The 25,277-nt window shown below is 42.2% G+C and overlaps 1 protein-coding gene across 1 annotated transcript in view; it reads right to left on the reverse strand.

Moving 5' to 3' along the window:
- LOC149456982 (cytochrome P450 2G1-like) overlaps window positions 1–25,277 on the reverse strand; it is a 41,211-nt gene that overhangs the window by 9,996 nt on the left and 5,938 nt on the right. The window contains exons 2-6 of the mRNA XM_089684271.1: window positions 20,657–20,819; window positions 20,309–20,458; window positions 14,227–14,387; window positions 13,025–13,201; window positions 10,826–10,967 (exon numbers count right to left, since the gene is read on the reverse strand). Coding sequence (XP_089540397.1) covers window positions 10,826–10,967; window positions 13,025–13,201; window positions 14,227–14,387; window positions 20,309–20,458; window positions 20,657–20,819 — 793 coding nt within the window. The remainder of the gene's footprint in view (window positions 1–10,825; window positions 10,968–13,024; window positions 13,202–14,226; window positions 14,388–20,308; window positions 20,459–20,656; window positions 20,820–25,277) is intronic.

Consider the following 25,277-nt stretch of genomic DNA (forward strand, 5'->3'; position numbering starts at 1 on the left):
CAAAAAGATCCAAGTGCTCATCTTACTTTCTTCTACTTCTGCTTTTCTTCATTCTTTTTATGAAAACATCTTTCCAAAATGAAAGAAATGTTTTGGTAGAATATATATTCAACTTTAGAAAGCTTAGTTGTCTTGGCACCAGAAGTTATGCCACATAAATTCCAGCACAATCATTTTAACATCATCGGTTGTTACAGATATGAACATTATTGCAGTGATAAAGTTGTTTTAGCATCAATGTCAATTGATACAATTTTTGGTGCTTTTTTTTACATGTCACCAAATTATTGGTACCTAAAGCATCCTTAGCATAAACTAAAACATCCAGACTAGAGATGAGCGAAGTATTCAAAAATTCGATTCGGCTGATTCGGCGAATTTCAGGAAGAAATTCGATTCGATGCGAATTTATTCGCTACGAAGATAACTTATAAAAAGGGTTTCAACCGCTGTATGGAGGGAATGTCATAGAACTGTCAGAAATAGGCTATTTCTGACAGTTCTGGGACATTCACTCCATACAGCGGTTGAAACATTGTATCTATTTGTTTCCATAAATGGATCCATTTATGGAAACAAATAGATACAATGTTTCAACCGCTGTATGCAGTGAATGTCCCAGAACTGTCAGAAATAGACTATTTCTGACAGTTCTGGGACATTTACTCCGTACAGCGGTTGAAACATTGTATCTATTTGTTTCCATAAATGGATCCATTTATGGAAACAAATAGATACAATGTTTCAACCGCTGTATGGAGGGAATGTCATAGAACTGTCAGAAATAGTCTATTTCTGACAGTTCTGGGACATTCACTCCATACAGCGGTTGAAACATTGTATCTATTTGTTTCCATAAATGGATCCATTTATGGAAACAAATAGATACAATGTTTCAACCGCTGTATGGAGTGAATGTCCCAGAACTGTCAGAAATAGACTATTTCTGACAGTTCTATGACATTCCCTCCATACAGCGGTTGAAACCGCTGTATGGAGTGAATGTCACAGAACTGTCAGAAATAGTCTATTTCTGACAGTTCTGGGACATTCCCTCCATACAGCGGTTGAAACCGCTGTATGGAGTGAATGTCACAGAACTGTCAGAAATAGTCTATTTCTGACAGTTCTGGGACATTCACTCCATACAGCGGTTGAAACATTGTATCTATTTGTTTCTATAAATGACATTCTGCAGATACACTTAGAGGAGCTCTGCAGATACACTTTTTGCCGGCTTGGAATTATTCTTATTTTCATCCTACTTCTTCTTCTTCTTCTTCATCCTCATCCTCATCCTCTTCTTCTGAGGATGAGGATGAGGATGAAGAAGAAGAAGAAGAAGTAGGATGAAAATAAGATTAATTCCAAGCCGGCAAAAAGTGTATCTGCAGAGCTCCTCTAAGTGTATCTGCAGAATAGAGGAGCTCTGCAGATACACTTTTTGCCGGCTTGGAATTATTCTTATTTTCATCCTACTTCTTCTTCTTCTTCTTCTTCTTCATCCTCATCCTCTTCTTCTTCTTCTGAGGATGAGGATGAGGATGAAGAAGAAGAAGAAGAAGTAGGATGAAAATAAGAACAATTCCAAGCCGGCAAAAAGTGTATCTGCAGAGCTCCTCTAAGTGTATCTGCAGAATAGAGGAGCTCTGCAGATACACTTTTTGCCGGCTTGGAATTATTCTTATTTTCATCCTACTTCTTCTTCTTCTTCATCCTCATCCTCAGAAGAAGAAGAAGAAGAGGATGAGGATGAAGAGGAAGAAGAAGAAGAAGAAGAAGAAGAAGAAGTAGGATGAAAATAAGATTAATTCCAAGCCGGCAAAAAGTGTATCTGCAGAGCTCCTCTATTCTGCAGATACACTTAGAGGAGCTCTGCAGATACACTTTTTGCCGGCTTGGAATTATTCTTATTTTCATCCTACTTCTTCTTCTTCTTCATCCTCATCCTCTTCTTCTTCTTCTGAGGATGAGGATGAGGATGAAGAAGAAGAAGAAGAAGTAGGATGAAAATAAGAATTCCAAACCGGCAAAAAGTGTATGTGCAGAGTTCCTCTATTTCTGACAGTTCTCTGACAGCTCCTTCACATGTACAGCGGTTGAAACATCTGTATCCTAAATGGAAACTAATAGATACAATGTTTCAACCGCTGTACATGTGAAGGAACTGTCAGAGAAATGTCAGAAATAGCGGAGCTCTCTGCAGGGACACTTTTGCCGGCTGATCGGGAAAAATTTGATTCGCGCACCCGAAGTAGGCAAATTTTCGGATTCGAAGCGAATCGAATTTTTCCTGAAATTCGTATCGAATTCCGGTTCGCCTGGTTCGATTCGCTCATCTCTAATCCAGACCAAAACATTATTTTTCTTATTATTTCCCATTATTTTTTACCAACACCACATACCCACCTTTTCTTAAAAGAAAGGTTTTGTCTTCATTTTTAATGATCTGTAGCCAGGTTTTCTGTAGTTGTATATGTTTGCAAACCTTATTATGAGAGAAAAGAGCTAGAAGAGCCCACGGAAAGGTGCCTAGTTTCCAATGTGATAGAAAGGCTTCAGCTTTACCTCCTCCCAAGTCACTCCGCTCTAACACTTTTCACCAGCTCATGGGCTTAGTTATAGAGGTCTATGAGCCTCTACAACTAAGTCCACGAGTGAGAAAAATGCGTTAGTGGGACTTGGCTTGGGAGGAGGTAGAGTTGAAGCCTTTCTGTCACATTTCTGTGTATCTTTCCAGTGTGCTTTTCCATTTTCTTACATCTTCTTAATCTAGCCGATCCTCAGGCAGGAGGCCTGGCATGGTGTCTAGGTCAGCCCTTAAATATGAGAGAGCCTGGTCAGCAGGGGAGTCGGGTGGAAGATGGAGTGAGGAAGTGCTGCTGCTGTGGAGCCTGGGAGGGGGCCTCAGAGGAGGGAGGTGTGCCTACAGGCTGAAGCTGGACACAAGGAACTCCACTGTCCCACAGTCTATCGGGGAAAGACAGCCTGTCTGCAGGAAAGTAGCCAGCCCAGTATAAGGCCTAAATGCATCTTCAACCTTTAAATCTTCAGGAACATGACAGTGTGAGTACTTTTACACCCCCCAGACCAAAGAAGAAAGAGGGTGGTAAGGTGCAATACTCAACTAGTTCTCCCTGGGACTACATTCCTTGTGTATCTCAGAATCCCTTGCCCTGGGATACTCTCAATACAGGCAGGTGGTTGAGGAGATTTTCATCTGGGGTCTGAAAAGGTTCATTTAAGGGGACCAAGTGCTCCTTACAAAGACTGTGTTTTTTAATTGTTCAGAAGATAAGAGTATATAGCCTATGATCTGTTCTTTCAGAGCTTTTTGTTGGGTTTATTTTTTTTGTGCCTAAGAAGTTGAAAACTATTTTCATAATCGATTATGTTGATTAGTTGTTTCAGCCCTAATATACATTGGCTGTCCTAATTTGTTAAGCTGGTACAGTCAAGTCTATAAATATTGGGACATCTACACAATTCTAACATTTTTGGCTCTATACACCACCACAATGGATTTGAAATGAAACAAACAAGATGTGCTTTAACTGCAGACTGTCAGCTTTAATTTGAGGGTATTTACATCCAAATCAGGTGAACGGTGTAGGAATTACAACAGTTTGCGTATGTGCCTCCCACTTGTTAAGGGACCAAAAGTAATGGGACAATTGGCTTCTCAGCTGTTCCATGGCCAGGTGTGTGTTATTCCCTCATTATCCCAATTACAATGAGCAGATAAAAGGTCCAGAGTTCATTTCAAGTGTGCTATTTGCATTTGGAATCTGTTGCTGTCAACTCTCAAGATGAGATCCAAAGAGCTGTCACTATCAGTGAAGCAAGCCATCATTAGGCTGTAAAAACAAAACAAACCTATCAGAGAGATAGCAAAAACATTAGGCGTGGCCAAAACAACTGTTTGGAACATTCTTAAAAAGAAGGAACGCACCGGTGAGCTCAGCAACACCAAAAGACCTGGATGACTGAAGAATTCTTTACCTGGTGAAGAAAACACCCTTCACAACAGTTAGCCAGATCAAGAACACTCTCCAGGAGGTAGGTGTATGTGTGTCAAAGTCAACAATCAAGAGAAGACTTCACCAGAGTGAAAACAGAGGGTTCACCACAAGATGTAAACCATTGGTGAGCCTCAAAACCAGGAAGGTCAGATTAGGGTTTGCCAAACGACATCTAAAAAAGCCTTCACAGTTCTGGAACAACATCCTATGGAAAGATGAGACCAAGATCAACTTGTACCAGAGTGATGGGAAGAGAAGAGTATGGAGAAGGAAAGGAACTGCTCATGATCCTAAGCATACCACCTCATCAGTGAAGCATGGTGGTGGTAGTGTCTTGGCGTGGGCATGTATGGCTGCCAATGGAACAGGTTCTCTTGTATTTATTGATGATGTGACTGCTGACAAAACAGCAGGATGAATTCTGAAGTGTTTCGGGCAATATTATCTGCTCATATTCAGCCAAATGCTTCAGAAATCATTGGACGCCACTTCACAGTGCAGATGGACAATGACCCAAAGCATACTGCAAAAGCAACCAAAGAGTTTTTTAAGGGAAAGAAGTGGAATGTTATGCAATGGCCAAGTCAATCACCTGACCTGAATCCGATTGAGCATGCATTTCACTTGCTGAAGACAAAACTGAAGGGAAAATGCCCCAAGAACAAGCAGGAACTGAAGACAGTTGCAGTAGAGGCCTGGCAGAGCATCACCAGGGATGAAACCCAGTGTCTGGTGATGTCTATGCATTCCAGACTTCAGGCTGTAATTGACTGCAAAGGATTTTCAACCAAGTATTAAAAAGAGAAAGTTTGATTTATGATTATTATTCTCTCCCATTACTTTTGATCCCTTAACAAGTGGGAGGCACATATGCAAACTGTTGTAATTCCTACACCGTTCACCGCAGTTAAAGCACATCTTGTTTGTTTCATTTCAAATCCATTGTGGTGGTGTATAGAGCCAAAAATGTTAGAATTGTGTCGATGTCCCAATATTTTTGGACCTGACTGTACTTTTGCTTTTGCTGGTGGTACACCCAAGCCATCCAAGTGATAATCACTACTCCTGAACACTGCATTCTGTAGGTTACGTTGTACTGTATGTAACATAATCTTGGTTAATGCACTCAAACTGTGCTGTGCATTATATACATGTTTGCCATGTGTGTTAATTTTTTCAACAGTTATTGGTGGCAAGTTGTCCCCAGACCTCATCTATTTTAATGATATTCCACTTTAAGGTGGTTGTAAACCCTTACTTATACCCAGTGAAATGAACAGCCTCCTAAAGCTGTCAGGAATACCGAGTGTTGGTATCCTGTGAAGCAGGGGTGACCAGAAATGTCTGGACTTGCACATAGAACACCAAGCACAAGTATAATGTAAAATAATGTAATTTATTAAGAAAAAGTGAATAAAAGAAATATAAGCACACCTCCAATGTATCAGAACTGTGTAAATCAAACCAGAGAATGTAATAAGTGAATGAGCAAACAATGGGCAACTGCCCAATCCAAATATATACAAACAGCAAGATACGAGAAGCACAGTCAGTGTCAGAGCCAGGGTCATACATGGGAGATCAGGCAAAAGGAGCAGGGAGCAAGCCAGGACAGGGAGAGGGTAAACAGGAGAAAGAACAAGCAGGCAGGTAAGGGATCAGGTTGCAGGCTCAGAACCAGGATCAGGATCAGGATGCAGGAACACATGTCGGGGGAACATGGGTGAACACCAAAGCAAAGAGGAGAAGCCCAGGGAAGGTTTAAATACACTTCCTGCAGCAAGCAGCAGGTGATGCCTAATTACCATGAGCTTCTGGCTGCTGAGAGACAGCCACTGGTGGACACCGGACTCAGAGCCACAGTGTCACCAGCAGGGGAACCACTTTCCTGACAGTTCCCCCTCTCTAAGGAGTGGCCTCTGGATTCTCCAACCAGCCATAGCTGAATGAGTCCATGAAAGATAACCATCTGTTTAACAAGTCCAGAGAAAAAGTTCCTCATAGGCTGAAGAAGTGCTGGGTTCCAAGTGAGATGCCCTGCTGCCAAGATCAACCAATAGACAAAGTGTCCCACGCCCTGGGTAAAGTGACTTAATGGGTACTCCACCGCTGGGGTCAAGCAACCGACTGGGTGTCCTGTTGGCCAGATTATTGGAGAGGTACAACATTTGATACTTTGAATCCCTCAAAACAGCAGGTACTCCAATACTGGGGTCCCATGGGTTATCTGCAAGCCTTGCCCTGGGGTCATATGACAATACCAGAACTCTGACACTGAAATATCTTGTCATAATCATGTAGCTTTCCTGGTTTCCCAGACTTGCTCTGCATATCAACAGCCCCCTAGGTCTCTCCAAGGCACTAGCTACCCAACCCTGGTCCCCTAGTGCCCCCAGAGTTGTGACAATCACATACAGATCATAACAGGGCACATTCTCCGAAAGCTCACCACTACCAGGACCATGAAGGGAAATGCTGCTACCAGTTATTAGGGTGTGTCCGGACCAGCAAGCTTTGGCACCCTAGGAGCAACACACTGCTCAACCGAGGCAACCATAAAAATAATCTCAGGCCAAGCAGGTAATTCATATAAGGCATGTGAAGACTCAAGGAATTCAGACCCATAAGCAGGTGGACACTCATCCTTTGCATTAAAATCCAGCTGAGTAGCAGGCATAGAATTAATGGAATCTAGCTGGGCAGTAGATGCAAAGTCAGTAAAACCAGTAAAACCAGGCTGGGTAACAGGCAAAGCAGCCCGTCCGAGGCAGGCTGCTCATCGGGCACAAGACTGTCAGAGGCACTCAGGTCATCAGGCACAGGACCATCAGAGGTGGATGGGACATCAAGCACAGGACCGTCCTGCTGGGCAATAGGCACAGGACCCACTGGCTGGGCAAAAGGCACAGGACTCTCTGGTTGGGCAACAGGCAGCAGACCACCAGGCCGGGCATCAGAAACAGGACTACCAGGCTAGACATCAAGAACAGGACCTCCAGGCTGGACAGTGGTCAGAGGGTCAGCAAGGTCAGGCAAAGGATCAACGAAATCAGCCTGGATTTGGGTAGCAGGTTGAAGAATCAGACTGGGAAGCTGGAATATGGGTTTGATGCATAGTAGCCACTTGGCCAAATGAGTCAGTCTGTCCCAAGGAGGGATAAAACACCTAACACAGGCTTGAACAAATATAATTGCAGTAGGGTGAGGCTTGGTTACTGAGAGTTCCAAGTATGAAAAGCCAGAAGGCATGATTGGCATGGGATGGACAAGAGCCACTAGCATGGTGGCAGGCTGGACCAGATCAGCTGACATAGAGGCGGGCTGGATTGGATCGGCTGGCATAGAGGCAGGCTGGACCGATTCGGCCAGAGTAGAGGCAGGCTCGACCAGATCTGCTGGTGTGGAGGCAGGCATGGATAGTGGTAGAATTGTGTGTGTCAGGAAAAACTTTCATTTCTTCTTGGGTTTAGCCACTGATGTTTTACATGTGATAGTAGGGCTGTGAGCAGAGGGTGCAGCCGATGAAAGAGCAGAACTGAGGGATGGTGAAAAAAGAGGGAGCAGTTGCTAAGTAGGATTTCTGAGGGGTTGTCGTGGGCAGGGAAGGTGCAGCGAGTGGAAACATAGTACTGACAAAAAGTTGGAAGCAGAGTATACTGGGCTACAAGGGTGGTTGCTGTGGGTGACAAAGAGGGAGATACTTAAGAAAGCGGGTGTCTAGCAGCAGGAGTAGGTTACTGCAAGCGACTAAAGTGCAATAGATCTGACCAGGCTTGAAGTGATGGTTGAACAAAACTCAGTTTACACTCTCTTATCTGACTCAAGACTGCACTGTATTAATACAATCCACTAGCACCTGTTGGGAACATGTTGAATACTGTTTACAGAAATTATCTGAATCATCCTCCAACCATCGATTTCGCCTGAGCCATACTAAAGGGAGGAGAAAAGTCATCACTATCCTTAGGAATACGGCACAAAGCCAGCTCTGTACAAACATGAATCAAAGGCTGAACATCACAAAACAACATCCTGCCATGATCAAATAGGGAATGAGCCAGACAAATGTAGTCTAACGGGTGATCCCTGGTCCACTCCTTTAGTATTTGGCAGCAATATTCCCTTTCCTCTGTCACTAGCAAAAGCATAATATACCTCCTCAGGATGCATCTTGCAGCAAAAAACAGCAGAGCCAAGATGGCTTCCCTGTGCAGCCACTTCTGGTCTTTCCTGGCCTTGGTGCTATGTCAGGGATACCAAGTGTTGGTATCCTGTGAAACAGACATGTGTGGACTTTCACAGAGAACACCAGGCACATGTATAATGTAAAATAATGTAATTAATTAAGAATAGGTGAATAACAGAACTATAAACACACCTCTAATATATCAGAACTGCATTAATCAAACCAGAGAATCATGGAAAGCCAGGGTCATATATGGGAGATCATCACAAAGAGCAGGTCAGGATTAGGATGCAGAGACCCAGGTCAGGAAGACATGGACAAACACCAAGGCAAAGTACACTTCCTGCAGCCTTCATGTTCCATGCTTTTATGTTTATGCCAAATTCTGACCCTACCTGAATCTGAATTTCGCAACATTTGTCTACCCATTCTCCTTTGACCTCTGACATTAACAAGGCATTTTCATCCACACAACTGCCGCTCACTGAATATTTTCTTTTTTTGGACCATTTTCTGTAAATCCTAGCGATGGTTGTGTGTGAAAATCCCAGTACATCAGCAGTTTTTTAAATACTCAGACCAGCCCTTCTGGTACCAACAACCATGCCACGTTCAAAATCACTTAAATCCCCTTTCTTCCCTATTCTAATGCTCTGTTTGAACTTCAAGTCCTTTTCACCACATCTAGATGCATAAATGCATTGAGTTGCTGCTATGTGATTGGCTGATTAACAATTACCAAGCAATCGAACAGGTGTACCTTATAAAGTGGCCAGTGAGTGTATATTGGAAGTTTACTATCTTTCTACCCATAAGTTTTCAGTCCTGAATTCCATGTTATCATAAAAGCAAATTAAAAATATAAAGTCATCTAGTAACCAACTACTTGGACACAGTGGAGAGAGAAAATCTGCGAATATTTACTGTCCTTATACCCACAATATATGCCTTAGATACCATGGCATCGGTGAGAGTCTCAAAGATACACATAAATCTCAAGACGTAGAAACCTATATACTGTATAAATTGGAAGTTTGTCTTGAGCTTTATGTGTATCTTTGAGACTCTCACCGATGCTACTGTAATTAAGGCATATAGTATGGGTATAAGGACAGTAAACATCCACAGCTTTTCTCTCTCCACTGTGTCCAAGTAGTTGATTACTATATGACTTTATATTTTTCATTTGCTTTTATGATAACATGGAATTTAGGACTGAGAACTTATCTTCCCTTATTTATACTTCCAGCACCAGCATAACAAAGGTAAGCAAAGTTGGGCGGATCTGCCCCTATTGATGTTCAGAGATTGGACATCCTGTTCAGCTGTGGACGTCCAAGAGGAAATGATGGTCTGAGACTGTGGTAAAGGTTTTGGTTCCTGCCATGCTGCAGAAGACAGCAAGAGACTTGGTATATGCTGTGTAAGGATTGTAAAAATCATTGTTATTACCCCTTTACAACAAGAACCAAAGGACTGCATGTGGTCCTTGGGGTGCAGGTTTCGCACCAAGAGGCTGGTCTAACTCCACAGACTCAAGTGGCTGGTGGAGGCAGAATTGTGCTTGTATTTCCAGCTTGACTTCATTGTCTATGGTTCCCTTAAATGAAGCAGTGCATTGTGGCAATTTATGACAGATTTTGTGAAAATCTATCCACAGTTGTGTATTTATTATCAGTTTTGCAGAGGTGTTCAAACCTGCTGGACTTGCTTGCCCTAACCATCTGCTTAATGATATTCAGCACTGTAAAAGTCATGCTACAGCACCACATCTGGTCTCAATCAGAGAAGTTTAAATTGGAAACAGAGCACTTGGTCAGTGTGTCTAAATCCTGACCTGCAAGGCTGCTATTACGTATGTAATTCTGATTATCTGGTACAACTGGGCCTGTTCTAAGCATGTGTCTCTTGGCTCATTTTTGGTATCTGGTAGTCCTGGTTTCCTCTGATTACAGCTTGGACTAATTTTGGTTAATGCTCACCAGCCTACGTGCCCTGATCTTCAGCTTGTTTATCGACCATGCTTATCTACTACTAGCCCTGACCTCCAGCTTGTTCTGGCCTTGTCTCTACTTTATGGCTTGTCACCTTGTTCTGACACTACCTGTACTGTAACTCCCACACAACCAGTGACTCTGAAAAAAGAGCCAAACAATGTAAAATCCTACACTCCAGTAAGAGTCTTCTGCCAAAGCAGAAGTAGCACATCAACAAGTTCCGTGGAGGGGATGCAATTTTACTGTGCCTATCACCTGAAAGCAGAGCTTTTTATCTCAGAGAATAGGAGCGGGTACTCCCTCCTTCCAAGTCACCCCTTGTCTCCGCCCCCCTACCCACCTCTAAGCACCATCCCTTGGTTGCCCACCTCCAAGAACTGCTCCTTTTAGAGAATACAGAACCATTGATTTTGTGGTGCTATGGAATTTGTTCATGATAACAAGAAAAGCAGTGAAGTAGATACCAGTGAAGCCAGCAGCAAAAGACCCCTCCTCAGCAACAATAGCCACCCCACAAGAAACAGACCTCCCTATCAACAACTCCCCCCCATATAGGGGTAAATCTCCTGAAACATCACCAGGCTCCAGGTGTACAATCTAACATATGATTTCCACTGTACCTTGAACTTCTGGATATTTGAGCAGGATGAGTAAGCCGTAGCGAACAGTTGTGCTGATAGTTTCGGTTCCAGCAAATAACAAGTTTGAAGCCGAAGCCACAAGGTTCTGCATGTGAAACTCTGTGTTAGGATTTTCTTTTTCCTGCAAGAAAACACAGCAGCACGGTATTGTACAGTATAATACCATTGACAAATTATTTATATTTGTTGATTGCAGACCAGGTTTTTATTTAGCTGCCTTTTAGTGATAAGTGTATAGTTTGCTATTCAAATAGACCCAGCAAGATTTCTATGGTAACACATATTAAAAGCATTTACATGGCTTACCATGGTTGCAGTTGAATATAAAAGTTGGACCAAATATCATATGGGTATTGGGAAACAAAAACATCCATAACCTTTACCAGCAGTAAAAGAGCTTTAAAACAAACCCTCATTGACCCCTCTAGCTGCTTGTACTGTGGAATATTCCTAAAACATAACAAAAAAAACTCTAAATCAAGTTTCAGTCCTTTTCTACCATTGTACAAGCACCTGGTGTTTGTTTACATAAGATGGCTGCCAGGATACAAAGATCTGCTCTCAGTAGCTGATATTTCATTGTTTCTGTTGTGAACTTTGAAAATAAATTTCTTCATATTGCTTAGAGCTACAGAGGTAAATTAGGGCTTGTTTCAAATTGCAATTACTGATTTTTAGGAATATATAAATATTTTAACTTACATAGTACAATCCATTTTAAGTTTGCTCTGTTTATTTATTATAGGTACGTATATAGAACCGTCAACTCATGCAGTGCTTTCCACATATATTGTACATTCACATCAGCCCCTGCCCTCAAGAACCTTACAATCTAAGGTCCCTAACTCACATACAGACACATACTATGGCAAATTTGGACAGGAACCAATTAACCTACCTGCATGTCTTTGGAGTGAAGAAGGAAACCGGACTACCCAGAGGAAACCCACACAGGCAAAGGGAGAACATGCAGCCTCCTGGCAGGTAGTGCCATGGTTGGGATTCAAACCAATGGTGCTAGTGCTATTAGGCAGAAGTGTTAATTACTTAGCCATTGTGCTGCCCATATCATGTGAGAAATGTGTACAAAAAGCATAGAAATATGTATTATTTCTCCAGTGAAGTTTAGCTACAATGGTGTCACATGGGCATACCACTCAAGGTAAACAGGCATATCACTCACAGTAAACACTCTATCTTCCAAGAAATGGGGGCAAGAGATGTGTACAGGAACTATGAACCAGAAATGGGTGGAACAGTTGTTACCGGGAAGGAAGAGACAACAATAAAAGCATTGTCAGAAGTTTTAATCTTTCCTCAAACTGCTAAAAATCTGTTTTGTCTGTTTCCCTGTTGAAGACAAGTCTATTGGATATTAGTGTGCAGGAATAGATCACAGTAGATTTGTACTGGCTGGGCTGCAGACAATTCCATTGGCTGAAGTAAACAGGCACTCGTGAAGGATGTCTCAGATTGCATGTTCTCCCTGTTCCTGCTTGGGTTTCCTCCGGTTACTCCGGTTTTCTTTCCACGCTACAAAGAGATGCTGGTAAAATTGGCCCTAGTATGTGTATGTATGAATGTGAGATAGGAACCTTAGATTGCAAACTTCTTGAGGGCAGGGACTGATGTGAATGTATAATACATTTGTAAAGCACTACGCAGGGGCGGACTGACCATTTGGAAACTCGGGCACTGCCCGAGGGCCCGGGGTCAGTAGGGGGCCCCATGAGATGCCCCTGGTACCTTTTTCATAGGCTTTTTTGAGTTTGGGCAAGGACACAGGGGCCCCATGATCCCCTATTGCCCGGGGGCCCCATGAGTTGTCAGTCCGCCCCTGGCACTACGTAAACTGACACTAGTACCTGTAATGAATAAATGTTTGGGGAGCTAGGAAGGGAGGTGCAGTTTTTTTTTTTTTTTTAATTAACTTATCCTATGAATGCAATACTCTCATGTCTGACTGGACATTATTTAACTGGGTAAAGTGGTTAAAAAGAATTTCTTCCACACTTTATTTTTTTTTTTTTTTCTGGGGGGGTTGCCATTTTCAGGAAACTTTGATTCTAATGGTCTTTTTAAAAGCCTTATAACACCACACCAAAGAACTGTCATAAAAAACACATTAAACAGAAAAACAAATTATTTACTTGTGGGTGGGCATATTGATTCCATTACCTCCTGCATCTTTATTAGAAAACAATCAATAAAATGTCGAGGAGATGTTGGATCCAGGGTCCTTTGACTTTCTTCTACCTTCTCATCAACAAACGCCTTGAGCTCAGACAGATATTGTGCCCCACGCTTGGGAGGTCCTATCATATACGGCATGAGCCAAACGAAGTTGTAAAGAAACTAAAATATTAGAAAACGTATTCAGTGAGGATTCCAAGCAGACATAAAGCACACACAGATGAAATGCATACATTGTACAGAAAATTATACAGCCAAACCAGTACATTGACGGTGACTTTGATTTTCTCTGCTGCAGTAAAGTAGCACAGTTTGGTGATTGGTGAAGAAGCAACAACAGATTTGATGGTCATTACATTTTTCTTCCCAACACTACTATGTTATTGATACTAACCTTCCCATTTTCCCTTAAACCCTAATTGTCTGCCAGGGAACCAAGAGGGTAGCCCTATTTAAACTCCCTTGCAATCTGTAATGACCTTTCCATACGCATATGACAATGCTTGGGCCTTGTGTTTGGAAACTCAGCTACCGTAGTCAGAAAAAAAAGAGAAGGCTTCCCCACACATTGAGGTATTTTCAAGGGTTCCAGCAGCAGATCAAGGATGGAGCATGGCAAAGGTATCTACAATTGATGGGCCAGGCTATCAAGAATTAGGTGAAGGGTTAAAGTGCATGTTTAGTCAAAACCTCTCGTTTTTTTGTTTTGGATAGATTGGGGGGTGAAACTCCTGCAAGTCTGTGTCCTGTTGGCAAAATTAAACTTTACTTCTTGCCCTTGAGATGCAATAAGAAGTAAGGGAAAATCAAAGTGAATGGAATTCCCCTTTTGATAACTGTCACCGGGACAAGTGTTTTGATTGGAAGATATAACCTTACTTCTTATTCTGGTGACATAACATTTTGGATTTCTCTTCACTTTCTGTCTCCTTTTACAATTATCAAGAAGGTGAATCTACTCAGTAAGGACACAGATAGCAATACAAACTTGACAGGAATTCGAAGAGGGAAGCCAACTAAAGTAAAATAGTTTGACTATATGATAAAATGTTGGATGGGGGTTAACTGTTGTTAGTTATCAGATAAAGTGTTAAAGGGCCGGATTAGGAATAGGGTGAAATGGTGGTATGGTGTGTTTAGGGGCACCAGGCATTCATGGTATCAGATGTTTTCACGTATACACTCACCGCACTCCATGCAGAGTTCATAAATCGCATGATCATATTGATATTATGAAGAAGTTTTAAGAAATGTTCATCATTGTATTTAAAATGTTTCCCAAATGCGATGGAGCAGATGATGTTGGATACAGCACAGCTCACCAGGAAAGTAGGGTTAAATGGCTTTCCTATCAAAAAACAAAATATTATCTTAAATTGTAAAGGATAATGAAAGTATTAAAAGCATTCTTTAAAAATGTCTCCAGAAAAACAAAAGTGAAAAGTAAATTGCTGATTGTATCCAGAAAATAATAAAACTTTGAAATCTCTCTCAATTTACTTTAATCTGTTTCTTATATAATCCATAGCAAATTCAGATGGCTTTTACAGCTCTATTTGGTAGAGCTATGGCCACTTGTTAACATGAGCATGTGCTGTGTAACCAGCTTCTTTAAAGTGGAGTTCCGCTCACCCTGTCAAAAAATAAAAGTCAGCAGCTACAAAAACTGTAGCTGCTGACTTTTAAAAAACAATCACTTACCTGTCCCTCGGTACCGCGGTGTGTCCCCTGCAGTCCGTTTCACCAACCTTCTTGTATTCCTGCTTGAGTCCGGCATCTTCAGTGTGGGCACCCGGCTGCTTCACAGCTGGGTACCCACTGCGCATGCGTGAGTAGCTCTGCGCTTCATGAAGGGTCCTGTAGTCTTCTGGGACCTGTCATGTGTCCCAAAAGACTACAGGGAGGGAGGGAGGGAGGACACCTTCTGTCTCTGATCACCTAGGGCAGTGGTGGGCAACCTTTTTTTTCAACTGAGCCAAATCTCGCCAAAACCACGATTGAAATTTATTTTGAGAGCCACATTTTTAAAACTGAAAATACATAGGATGGTACACTGTTTTTAGTTTCAATAAGTTTTTATAGTAATTCATCCCCCATAGTAATTCATCCCCCATATAGTAATTCATCCCCCATATAGTAATTCATCCCCCATAGTAATTCATCCCCCATATAGTAATTCATCCCCCATAGTAATTCATCCCCCATAGTAATTCATCCCCCATATAGTAATTCATCCCCCATAGTAATTCATCCCCCATATAGTAATTCATCCCCCATAGTAATTCATCCCCCATATAGTAATTCATCCCCCATATAGTAATTCATCCCCCATAGTAATTCATCCCCCATATAGTAATTCATCCCCCATATAGTAATTCATCCCCCATAGTAATTCATCCCCCATATAGTAATTCATCCCCCATAGTAATTCATCCCCCATAGTAATTCATCCCCCATAGTAATTCATCCCCCATATAGTAATTCATCCCCCAATAGTAATTCATCCCCCATATAGTAATTCATCCCCCATAGTAATTCATCCCCCATAGTAATTCATCCCCCATATAGTAATTCATCCCCCATAGTAATTCATCCCCCCTATAGTAATTCATCCCCCATAGTAATTCATCCCCCATATTAATTCATCCCCCATAGTAATTCATCCCCCATATTAATTCATCCCTCATATAGTAGTAGTAAGTAAGTAGCAAGTAGTAAGCCAAGTCCCACCTGTGTCAATTCACTTACCTTTGCTCCGCGCGTTCCTCTCGCCGTGTTCCCGCATCGTTCCGGTCTTCAGGGCGGACTGTGAGAGGAGCCTAGCTCCTCTCACGTTCGTCATGCTGCCCCGCCTACACACATCCTGACAGCCAATCACTGGCTATCAGGATGTGAGTGGCAGCGAGACTGGCCAATCATTGCATTTGAGCGCGCTGCCCTGGCTGTTTTTCTTTTGGATCACGCTGCAGAGTCCCTGCCGCCCGGCACACAAGAGCCGCATTAAAGCGTGTAAAAAGCCGCATGTGGCTCGCGAGCCGCGGCTTGCCGACCACTGGCCTAGGGCAATCAGACCGGAAGTGGGAGCGGGTCAAATTCGGGTACCCACTCCCCCCCCCCACCCCCCAAAGTTGCCAACCCTTAATGGGGTGCGGGGGAGCAGTCCTTAAAGCGGAACTTACCCTTTTGGGTGGAGCTCCGCTTTAAGATATAATAAAGGTGAAGCCTGGCTATGCCCTTCCTACGTCTTGCACTTGAAGTGCAGGAGGTGTGTGTGTGGGGGGGGGGTTCAAGCCCTTAATCAATACTGCAGCTAAAGTCTATACTGGCACTGTCTTATGACCTTTTCAAGACACAAAGTAGTAACCCTTTCATATACCCAGTGAAGTGACTGGTCTCAGATGATTCACATAAATAAAACAAATCCTCCTACATGTGTTGTAAATGTTTATCTGCAGTCTTCTCTTTTTTACAGCCTTTCAAAGTGCTGAATTTGTGTCTGAGAGTTCAGACAAATGAGGGCAGAGAGCTGAAACTACACACTGCAGAACTCAGTGGAGCTCTGAGAGCTGAGTGGAGGTAAGAGACACACACCCAACACAGAGCTCACAGGAATACACCTGAGCCTTTCAATCTGCTGGAGGTCCCTCCCTGTCACCATTTTTATCTTGGTGTCAGGAAAACATGTCAGAAGTGACTCATACAGATAGAAGAGAATGGGGCAGCAGACAGGAATGATAATTAGTGCCAGGGGCGGACTGACAACTCATGGGGCCCCCGGGCAATAGGTGATCATGGGGCCCCTGTGTCCTTGCCAAACTCAAAAAAGCCTATGAAAAAGGTACTAGGGGCATCTCATGGGGCCCTCTACTGACCCCAGGCCCTCGGGCAGTGCCACAGTTTCCAAATGGTCAGTCCGCCCCTGTTTAGTGCCCTTATCTAAGACACACTATAGCAGGATATGCTTCATTCCTATTTCATGTCTGAAGTTGAAGGTTTACTTTAAATGTTATATATGAATTAGTGTAGCGCTTGATTATAAATGAAACAAAACCATTAATAATAAAATATATAATAATAATAAATGTGACTCGTGCTGTGATCTTCTCAGTGCTCTTATACCACTATTAGCACTTAAAACAAAATGAAACAAAGACCCTAAATAGTATAATACTAATAATAATATTTGTGACAAGTGCTGTGATCTTCTCTTATACCACTAAATGACACTCAATTATAAATGAGATCATCAATCAAAAAATATTTGGTGATAGTGTCACTTCAAACAATAAATAAATAAATAACGGGTGACGGTGCCACTTCAACTTCATTCAATGTCCAATATTCCTATTGACATCCATCTATTCAAAGTGTTCTTTATAACCATGCATAGTGTATGTAGATAGTGCCACTCGTGAACCAACACACTTCTATCCACTTCGGCTGCAATGCCTGCTCACCTCCTTCCTGCGACCCCAAGGGGCCCACAAGCCTTTAGGATCACCCTGGATCCTCAAGATTCCTGGTTTTGGAGCCTTCCTGATATTCCTCCTATCAGGCCTCCTCCACTGCTATGCCTCCCAGGTTCCTCTCCAGCGGTTGTCTGCACGCTCTCTCTCACAAAGATAGTGAGTGAAAAAACAGATCCTCCATTGTGTAGTATTTCCAATCAGTAGGGTTTATTCATAAATAGCAACAAAAGGTGACTTACATACGGTTGTACAGTCTTAGTGCGTCCCTCTCTGGGTAAACTGCAACCTCTGATAGTAACTTCCTGATAATCAGGAAAATGGCGTCCCACACCGGAAGTGCGACACTCCGGATACCGGAAGTAGAGTCTACGTTTTGCCTACGCGTTACGTCACGTACCTCGTGACTTCTTCTGGGTCCCAGAAGAAGTCACGAGGTACGTGACGTAACGCGTAGGCAAAACGTAGACGCTACTTCCGGTATCCGGAGTGTCGCACTTCCGGTGTGGGACGCCATTTTCCTGGTTATCAGGAAGTTACTATCAGAGGTTGCAGTTTACCCAGAGAGGGACGCACTAAGACTGTACAACCGTATGTAAGTCACCTTTTGTTGCTATTTATGAATAAACCCTACTGATTGGAAATACTACACAATGGAGGATCTGTTTTTTCACTCACTATCTTTGTGAGAGAGAGCGTGCAGACAACCGCTGGTGAGGAACCTGGGAGGCATAGCAGTGGAGGAGGCCTGATAGGAGGAATATCAGGAAGGCGCCAAAACCAGGAATCTTGAGGATCCAGGGTGATCCTAAAGGCTTGTGGGCCCCTTGGGGTCGCAGGAAGGAGGTGAGCAGGCATTGCAGCCGAAGTGGATAGAAGTGTGTTGGTTCACGAGTGGCACTATCTACATACATACACTATGCATGGTTATAAAGAACACTTTGAATAGATGGATGTCAATAGGAATATTGGACATTGAATGAAGTTGAAGTGGCACCGTCACCCGTTATTTATTTATTTATTTATTTATTGTTTGAAGTGACACTATCACAAAATATTTTTTGATTGATGATCTCATTTATAATTGAGTGTCATTTAGTGGTATAAGAGAAGATCACAGCACTTGTCACAAATATTATTATTAGTATTATACTATTTAGGGTCTTTGTTTCATTTTGTTTTAAGTGCTAATAGTGGTATAAGAGCACTGAGAAGATCACAGCACGAGTCACATTTATTATTATTATATATTTTATTATTAATGGTTTTGTTTCATTTATAATCAAGCGCTACACTAATTCATATATAATATTTACACTGATTAGGTTATTGGTTTGAGTGTCAGCAGCTTATTTATTAGGAGGGGGGTTATCCATAGAAGCGCAGGAGGACTTTTAATTATTTACTTTAAATGTTAGGTATTAATGCTTGAATAGAGTGTTATTTTATATATATATATATATATATATGTTTTTTTTTTTGTTTTTTTTATTCATTTTCAATATAAGTAAACAAAATATAACAGAATGGACTTCTCAAATCCATTCGGAGATAACAAAGTGAAAAAAAAAATATAAAAAAAATAGATCAAGAGAAAATAAATTAAAAAAAATAGGCATTCTTATATCCTAACAGCAGTAAACTGAACATTATTACTTCAGCAGTTAGGCATATGTCGTCATATTTTCACTTAATTACAAAGAAATAGAATCTCAATCCTTAAACGATGACTATTGACCCATTAATGAGAGATGCCTCTTTCAAAGAAAAAATTAAATAAAAAAATTAAAAAATAAATAGATAAATAGAAGATAAAAAGAACATGAAGTAGAGTGTTATTTTGATGCTATAGTGCAAAGGGCAATAATGATGTAGAACCTGCAGTAGTCTATAACAGTCAATAATATTTAAATTGTTTATCTGCTGAGAACAGAAGTCTTCAAACATTTTAAATAAGGGGCCAGTGTACCGTCCTTCAAACTTTAGAGGGACCATACTGTATATAGTGTAAGTTGCAAATTCGCCAGTATATGTGGTCATTGGCATTAAAAAAAATTGCCTAGTGCCCGTAGTCAGTGGGATGAAGAATAGTGCCCCATAGCTGATTTCAGTGAAAGTAATATTGCCTCATCCTTTGGTGTTGGTTGAATGAATTATGCCACATCGTCGGTGTGCTTTTTCATTTGATGTTAATTAAAGGAATAGTGCCCTATTGTTGGTGTCCGGAAAAGAATCATGTCCCTTTGTGCAATTGAAATGTATAATGTCTGATTTTGGTGTCAGAGGAAGGAATAGTGCCCCATCATTGCTGTTTGTTGGCATCGGTGGGAGGAATAGTGCCTCAGAGTTTATTTCAGTGGGAGGAATTGTGCCTTATCATTGGTGGCAAGAGGAATTGTTACTGTCAGTGGGAAAATTTATGCTACAAGCTTTTTTTAAGGGCAAGCAAAGTGCCACATCAGACTACACTCTTAGAGGCATCAGAACAATGAAAAATGATTGCTGACTACTTTCTATGAGCCACTGCACTTTGCACATCTCATTTTATTGATGCAAATAGAGTATGTCTCTCCCAAAGCAGGGTAACAAAGATGGAAAAAACACTATAAAATAGGAGTGGGCTTTAGCAGAGTAAAGATCAAAGAGCAGAAATCTATAGAACAAGATAAAGCTCATCTTTAACTTGTTTGACATGAGTAAATGTAAATCAGAATTTTTCCTCTGGTTTGCCACATTTTTTTTGATCATCACCATTGATGCACTGACTACTGAATAAAACAAAATATTCAAATTCTTTTTGTACCTTGAGTTTTGCCAAATTCCTTCACTAGAATCCGAGCTTCCTCCTGCATTCTCTCCTCGATTGACCTCTTCCCCATCCCAAAATTCCTCAGCGTAGTAATAGCAAACCTTCGCATTTGTTGCCAGCGTTCTCCACTACTAGCTGTAATGCCTAGGAGATACATGATCACATTAGGTGCATCAAGGCATAATGTTTCCTATCTCACTTGTTGCCAATTTGCATAGAGAGAGTGCAAGTCAGTAAAAGAAACAAGTGAAGAGTGTGCAAATTTCTGAAATTCAACATTCTATGTCAAAGAGCCGAAAATAATAAATGTACAAATGGCACAAAGAAAAAAAATGATCTTACCATATCCCTTCAGAACATATTCAGATAATGACATCTTCCCTCTTCCGCTGAATACATATTTTTGGTCAATCAGAGCCTCTTTGATAACATCATATCCACATAATATTACTGTACACCGAGTTCCAAAATGTACAGTAAATATTGGACCATATTTCTTTTGAAACTGCAGGTAAGTGAGAGAAGAGAAAGAGAAAGAAAAAGAAAGAGGTGAAGAGAAGAGAAGGAGCAGTTTATAGGATGTCTATTATACAATTAACATTAGTAACGTAAACTAAATGTAAACTCTAACAATGAGCTACTCTTAGCTGTTATATATATTAATGGTATATTAAACCTCTCCTGTTACCTTAAGGGGATCGCCCAGTTTTTATCTTGCACTATAGAACAATTAGTTCTTATCCTGTGGAGAATAGGCTAGATTACATAATTTAGCAGTAGAAAACAGGGCAGGGCTGACACCAATTGTTATGATCCGCCAGGCGGTGTCTCTAGCAGCCCACATCGCGGAGTTCCTCAGGGCACGGGGTCTAAGTCCCAATCTGCTATTCACCAGGGCCCCTGATGGTGGGGATGGACTTGGTGCAGACTGAGACCAGGTCGCGACCCCTGAGTATGTCCGGCAATGGTAGAGAGCACCGTCAGGGGTGTGCGAGAAACGGAGTTTGATGTGAAGAGGCTGGCAGACTTACTGACAGGGAGCGATCCATGCGGGATGGATGGATGGATCGTCTGGGTAGCGTGAGGCGTAGTCAGGCAGGCCAGGTCAGTAATGTGCGGGCAGCGAGGTACCAGAGGAGTAAGCAGAGGATGGTCGGAGTCACAAGCCAGGTTCAGCAATTAGTACGAAGGATCAGGCAGAAGGATGGTCAGGCAAGCCAGGGGTTAATCAGGAGAAGTCAGCAGGGTTAGGTACAATGCAGAGGTCGGCAACGGAATAATCACAGGATCAGGAATCAGGAACAGAGCAGATAAGACCAAACGGCAATTTTGACATACCTCTGTTCTGTTTAAATAGCCTGCCCTGAGATGTCATTGGTGCCAGGCGCGTGTCCGCGATCGCGAGTGCGCATGCATGGCCATCGCTGCAGCCACGCTCGTCCAGGTCCTGTCGCCCGCCGGCTAGAGCGTGTCGGTGTTCTGCGCATGCGCCGCCCGGCACGATGCTACAGAACACCCGCGCCCTGACACCAATTCTGGCACTTTAAGTCTACAGAGAAATTAAGAAGCTGAGGATTTTTCTGGCAATTTTTTTGTACTTACAGAGTCTGAAACCACTTCAGCTCCGGAAGATTTTACCCCCTTCATGACCAGACCAATTTTGCTATTTAGCACTGCTACTGATACTACTTTAACTGCTAATTGCGCAGTCATGCAATGCTACAGTGAAACAAAATTTATATTATTTTTTTTTTGCACAAATAGATCTTTCAGTTGGTGGTATTTGCTTTCCACTGGGTTTTTTATTTTTTCAATATAAACAAAAAAAGACAAGAAATTTTGAAAAAAAAATATTTTTTACTTTCTGCTGTTGTCATGTTTTACATGACTGTCATATTGACTGTCATATGCATTTAAGTGTTTTCTATATTTTGTTTCTGCTTCTCCTTTTCCTTTGGTTTAGTTAATGCTGTATAGATAGCCCTCCCCCTTTCCCAGAAATGCATTGCAGCTCTAGCCTCATGTCATGAAGCAGGAAACATTATGATCTTTTGCCCTATCGAATGTTCATTGTTGTAAGATTCTCTCAGTTTATGGAATAAACTTCACAAGATCTACAAGATGTCTTATCGATTGAATCACTGACTGTGGTATCCAACTGAGGTTGAAGTTATTGCTATCTCATCACAACTGTAAGTTACAGAGTTCACATTATGAATGCTTAGATTGGAGAGACAGAACAACTTTAAAACATACCTAATAAAAAAAATAAAATTATTTATATATTTTGGCCAAAATGTATTCTGTTACATGTCTTTGGTAAAATAATCCCAATAAGTGTATATTGATTGATTTGTGTGAAAGTTATAGTGTCCACAAACAATGGGATATATTGGAATTTTTATTTATTTACTTATTTATTTTATACCACTAATGGCGGTGATCAGCAACTTATAACGGGACTGCGATACTGTGGCAGGCAATCTGGCACTAACTGACACTAGGGGGTATTGTCTAACTACCACTGACATCACCAATGACATTAATACATTGATCAGTGATAACATTATACATTGTCACTGTACTAATGACACTGGCTGGGAGGGGGTTAACATCTAGGGCGTTCAAGGGGTTAAATGTGTGCCTAACAATGTTTACTATGTGCAGCGTTTGCTGCTTTTTAATAATCTCTCAGTTTCTCATTCCTGTTTTTTAGGGATGAGAAACAGAGAGATTGTTCCCTATGTAGAGAGCTCTACAGAGCTCGGCAGCTCCCAACTGTGAATCATTAGCTGGGACTTGTTAACATGTTCTCTTAGTGTACAACACAGCAGATGCCGGCGGGGGGCACGAATGAACGTGCCCTATACCTGGAAGAGAGCAGTGACATAAGGGTACATTGCTTTGCCTAGAGTAGCCGTCCGTAGTATGTAACACAGAGTTCAGAGGTCAATAGTATGTAATGCAGGGAGCATAGGTAGTAATGCAGGGTTTAAAGGTGAGTAGTTGTAGAGTTCAGAGGTCAGCAGTATGTAACACAGAGTACAGGGATCAGGAGTAAATGCAGATTGCAGAGATCAGTAGTATGTATGAGTTTCACCAGCCAGGAGACATACCTCCCAGCTGTTTAAATATCCATGGGATTTGAACTAATTTCCAAAGTCCTAAAGCTAGGTGGTGACATGCTCAATTCAGCAACTAGAGCAGACCTCTAACCATCAAAACAACCATGCAGCAGAGTGGTGAAGTCTTCTATCCCCACTTTCTGTTAATGGCCATGTGGCAAACAGGTCACATGGCACAGAGCTTCCAGGGAAGTTTGGAACAGAAAACCCCTGACCTTTGTATAGCAGGTCTTTTACTTGGAGTATTGTAGGCCTTCGGGGCTTGGGTCTTGAGAAACCAAAGCTGGGGGGACCAACAAGCGATTGCTGCAAAAATGGCTGGAATCTGATGTTCTGTGTTATGGCATTGAAGTGTTCTGCACTAAGACTGCATTCAATGAGGGAGGTGTGATATGGTGTGCCTCAATTATTTCATAGTAAAGCCTTGAAAAGCATTCTGAGTGGACATTCTTTATTCCAGGAAACAGGCCTCTGACTGGGAGTATGTAAAAAGATGGTTGTCAGAGGACTAATACTAGCACAACTAATGCTCCTTCTTGTGCAGCTAATGCTCACTCCCATGCAGCTAATGCTCATGCACATGTATCAGCACACAAACAAACTTAGGCTAATACCCAGCGTGCACTGAAACATAGATGCAGCTGTGCGTGCCACCATGCATTGGCGCCAAGCTGTCTATTTGAAGGACACTCTGGTGTGTGCTAATTGCTGGATGTTCTTCAGCTCCCCTATGACCTGTGTTCCTGCTAATGCTGACTCATCTCTCGTTGCTGACCCGGCCAACTCCTGACCTTACTCTGTGGACTTGGATACTGACATCGGCTTGCCTCTGACTATTCTCTGCCTGCTTCCCTTGTTCTGACCTCAGCCTGCTACTGGACCTCACTCTGCCTGCTTCTTTGATATTGACCCCGGCCTGCTATCTGACCACGCTTCTGCCTGATTGTGTATGACCCAGGCTCACCCTGATTAAGCATCTGACCCTGGAAGTTACCTGCTCCCAAGATAGCAGCACCTGTGTTTCTTTGAGCCTTATACTTAAGTCACCACCTTCAGGGCCTCCTACCATGATACATGACAGTGGTATTCAGATCTGGAGTGTGATTGATGCAATATGGTGGAGTATCTACATAAAGAGAGGTACTGCATGTACATATCCCATCTGGAGAAGAAGCAGGGCAGGACCTGGACCAGCTTAACAAGAACTACTGTCCAATTGAGGTCCTTTACGCCTATCCTTGAGTAACAATGCTGTTCCTTCAAAGACACAGAACAGAAAGTGAACATTGTCACCCTAGGACAGGAAGTGTGTTACTAGCAGAAAACAAAGAAAAGAAAAGTGTGATAAAAATAAACAAATGCAGCATGTAGACAGGGAGGGAGGTGAGGCAGATTGCAGAGGAAAAAGAAAGAGGCAACATCTATCTGCTGTACTTCTGGTCTTCCCCCTCATGGGGGTGCCTGTGGCTCACCATCCTAGCCTGTGGAGAGAAGTAGAGACAGTGACAGTGGGTCAGTGCACACCTAGGAGAGGACTTTAAAAGTTAGACTACCCCTCTGTACCTTCCCTCCTTAGCCCAGGACAAACAACAGGCCTACAGGGTGATGAGCAGCCACCACCAGGCCTGGGACCAAGAGTCTTTGTTTTTGTTGGAAATGTGTTGGGGTCTGAGACCCATTGAAGCCATGCTTATAATTGAGGCTTTCAAGTAAAGACATGAACCACATCCAGGCTCATGGTGCCTTTACTGGTCCGAATGCAGCTGTGAAGAATGTGAGAGAAAGTTTTACTGGTGTTCCCTGGCTGTCAGGTTTGGAAAAGGTAGGCCTGCGTTTGG

This window comes from Staurois parvus, unplaced genomic scaffold (genome assembly GCF_062004578.1).
Source record: "Staurois parvus isolate SC_StPar_1 unplaced genomic scaffold, SC_StPar_1.0 ptg000340l, whole genome shotgun sequence".
NCBI classification, from domain to species: domain Eukaryota; kingdom Metazoa; phylum Chordata; class Amphibia; order Anura; family Ranidae; genus Staurois; species Staurois parvus.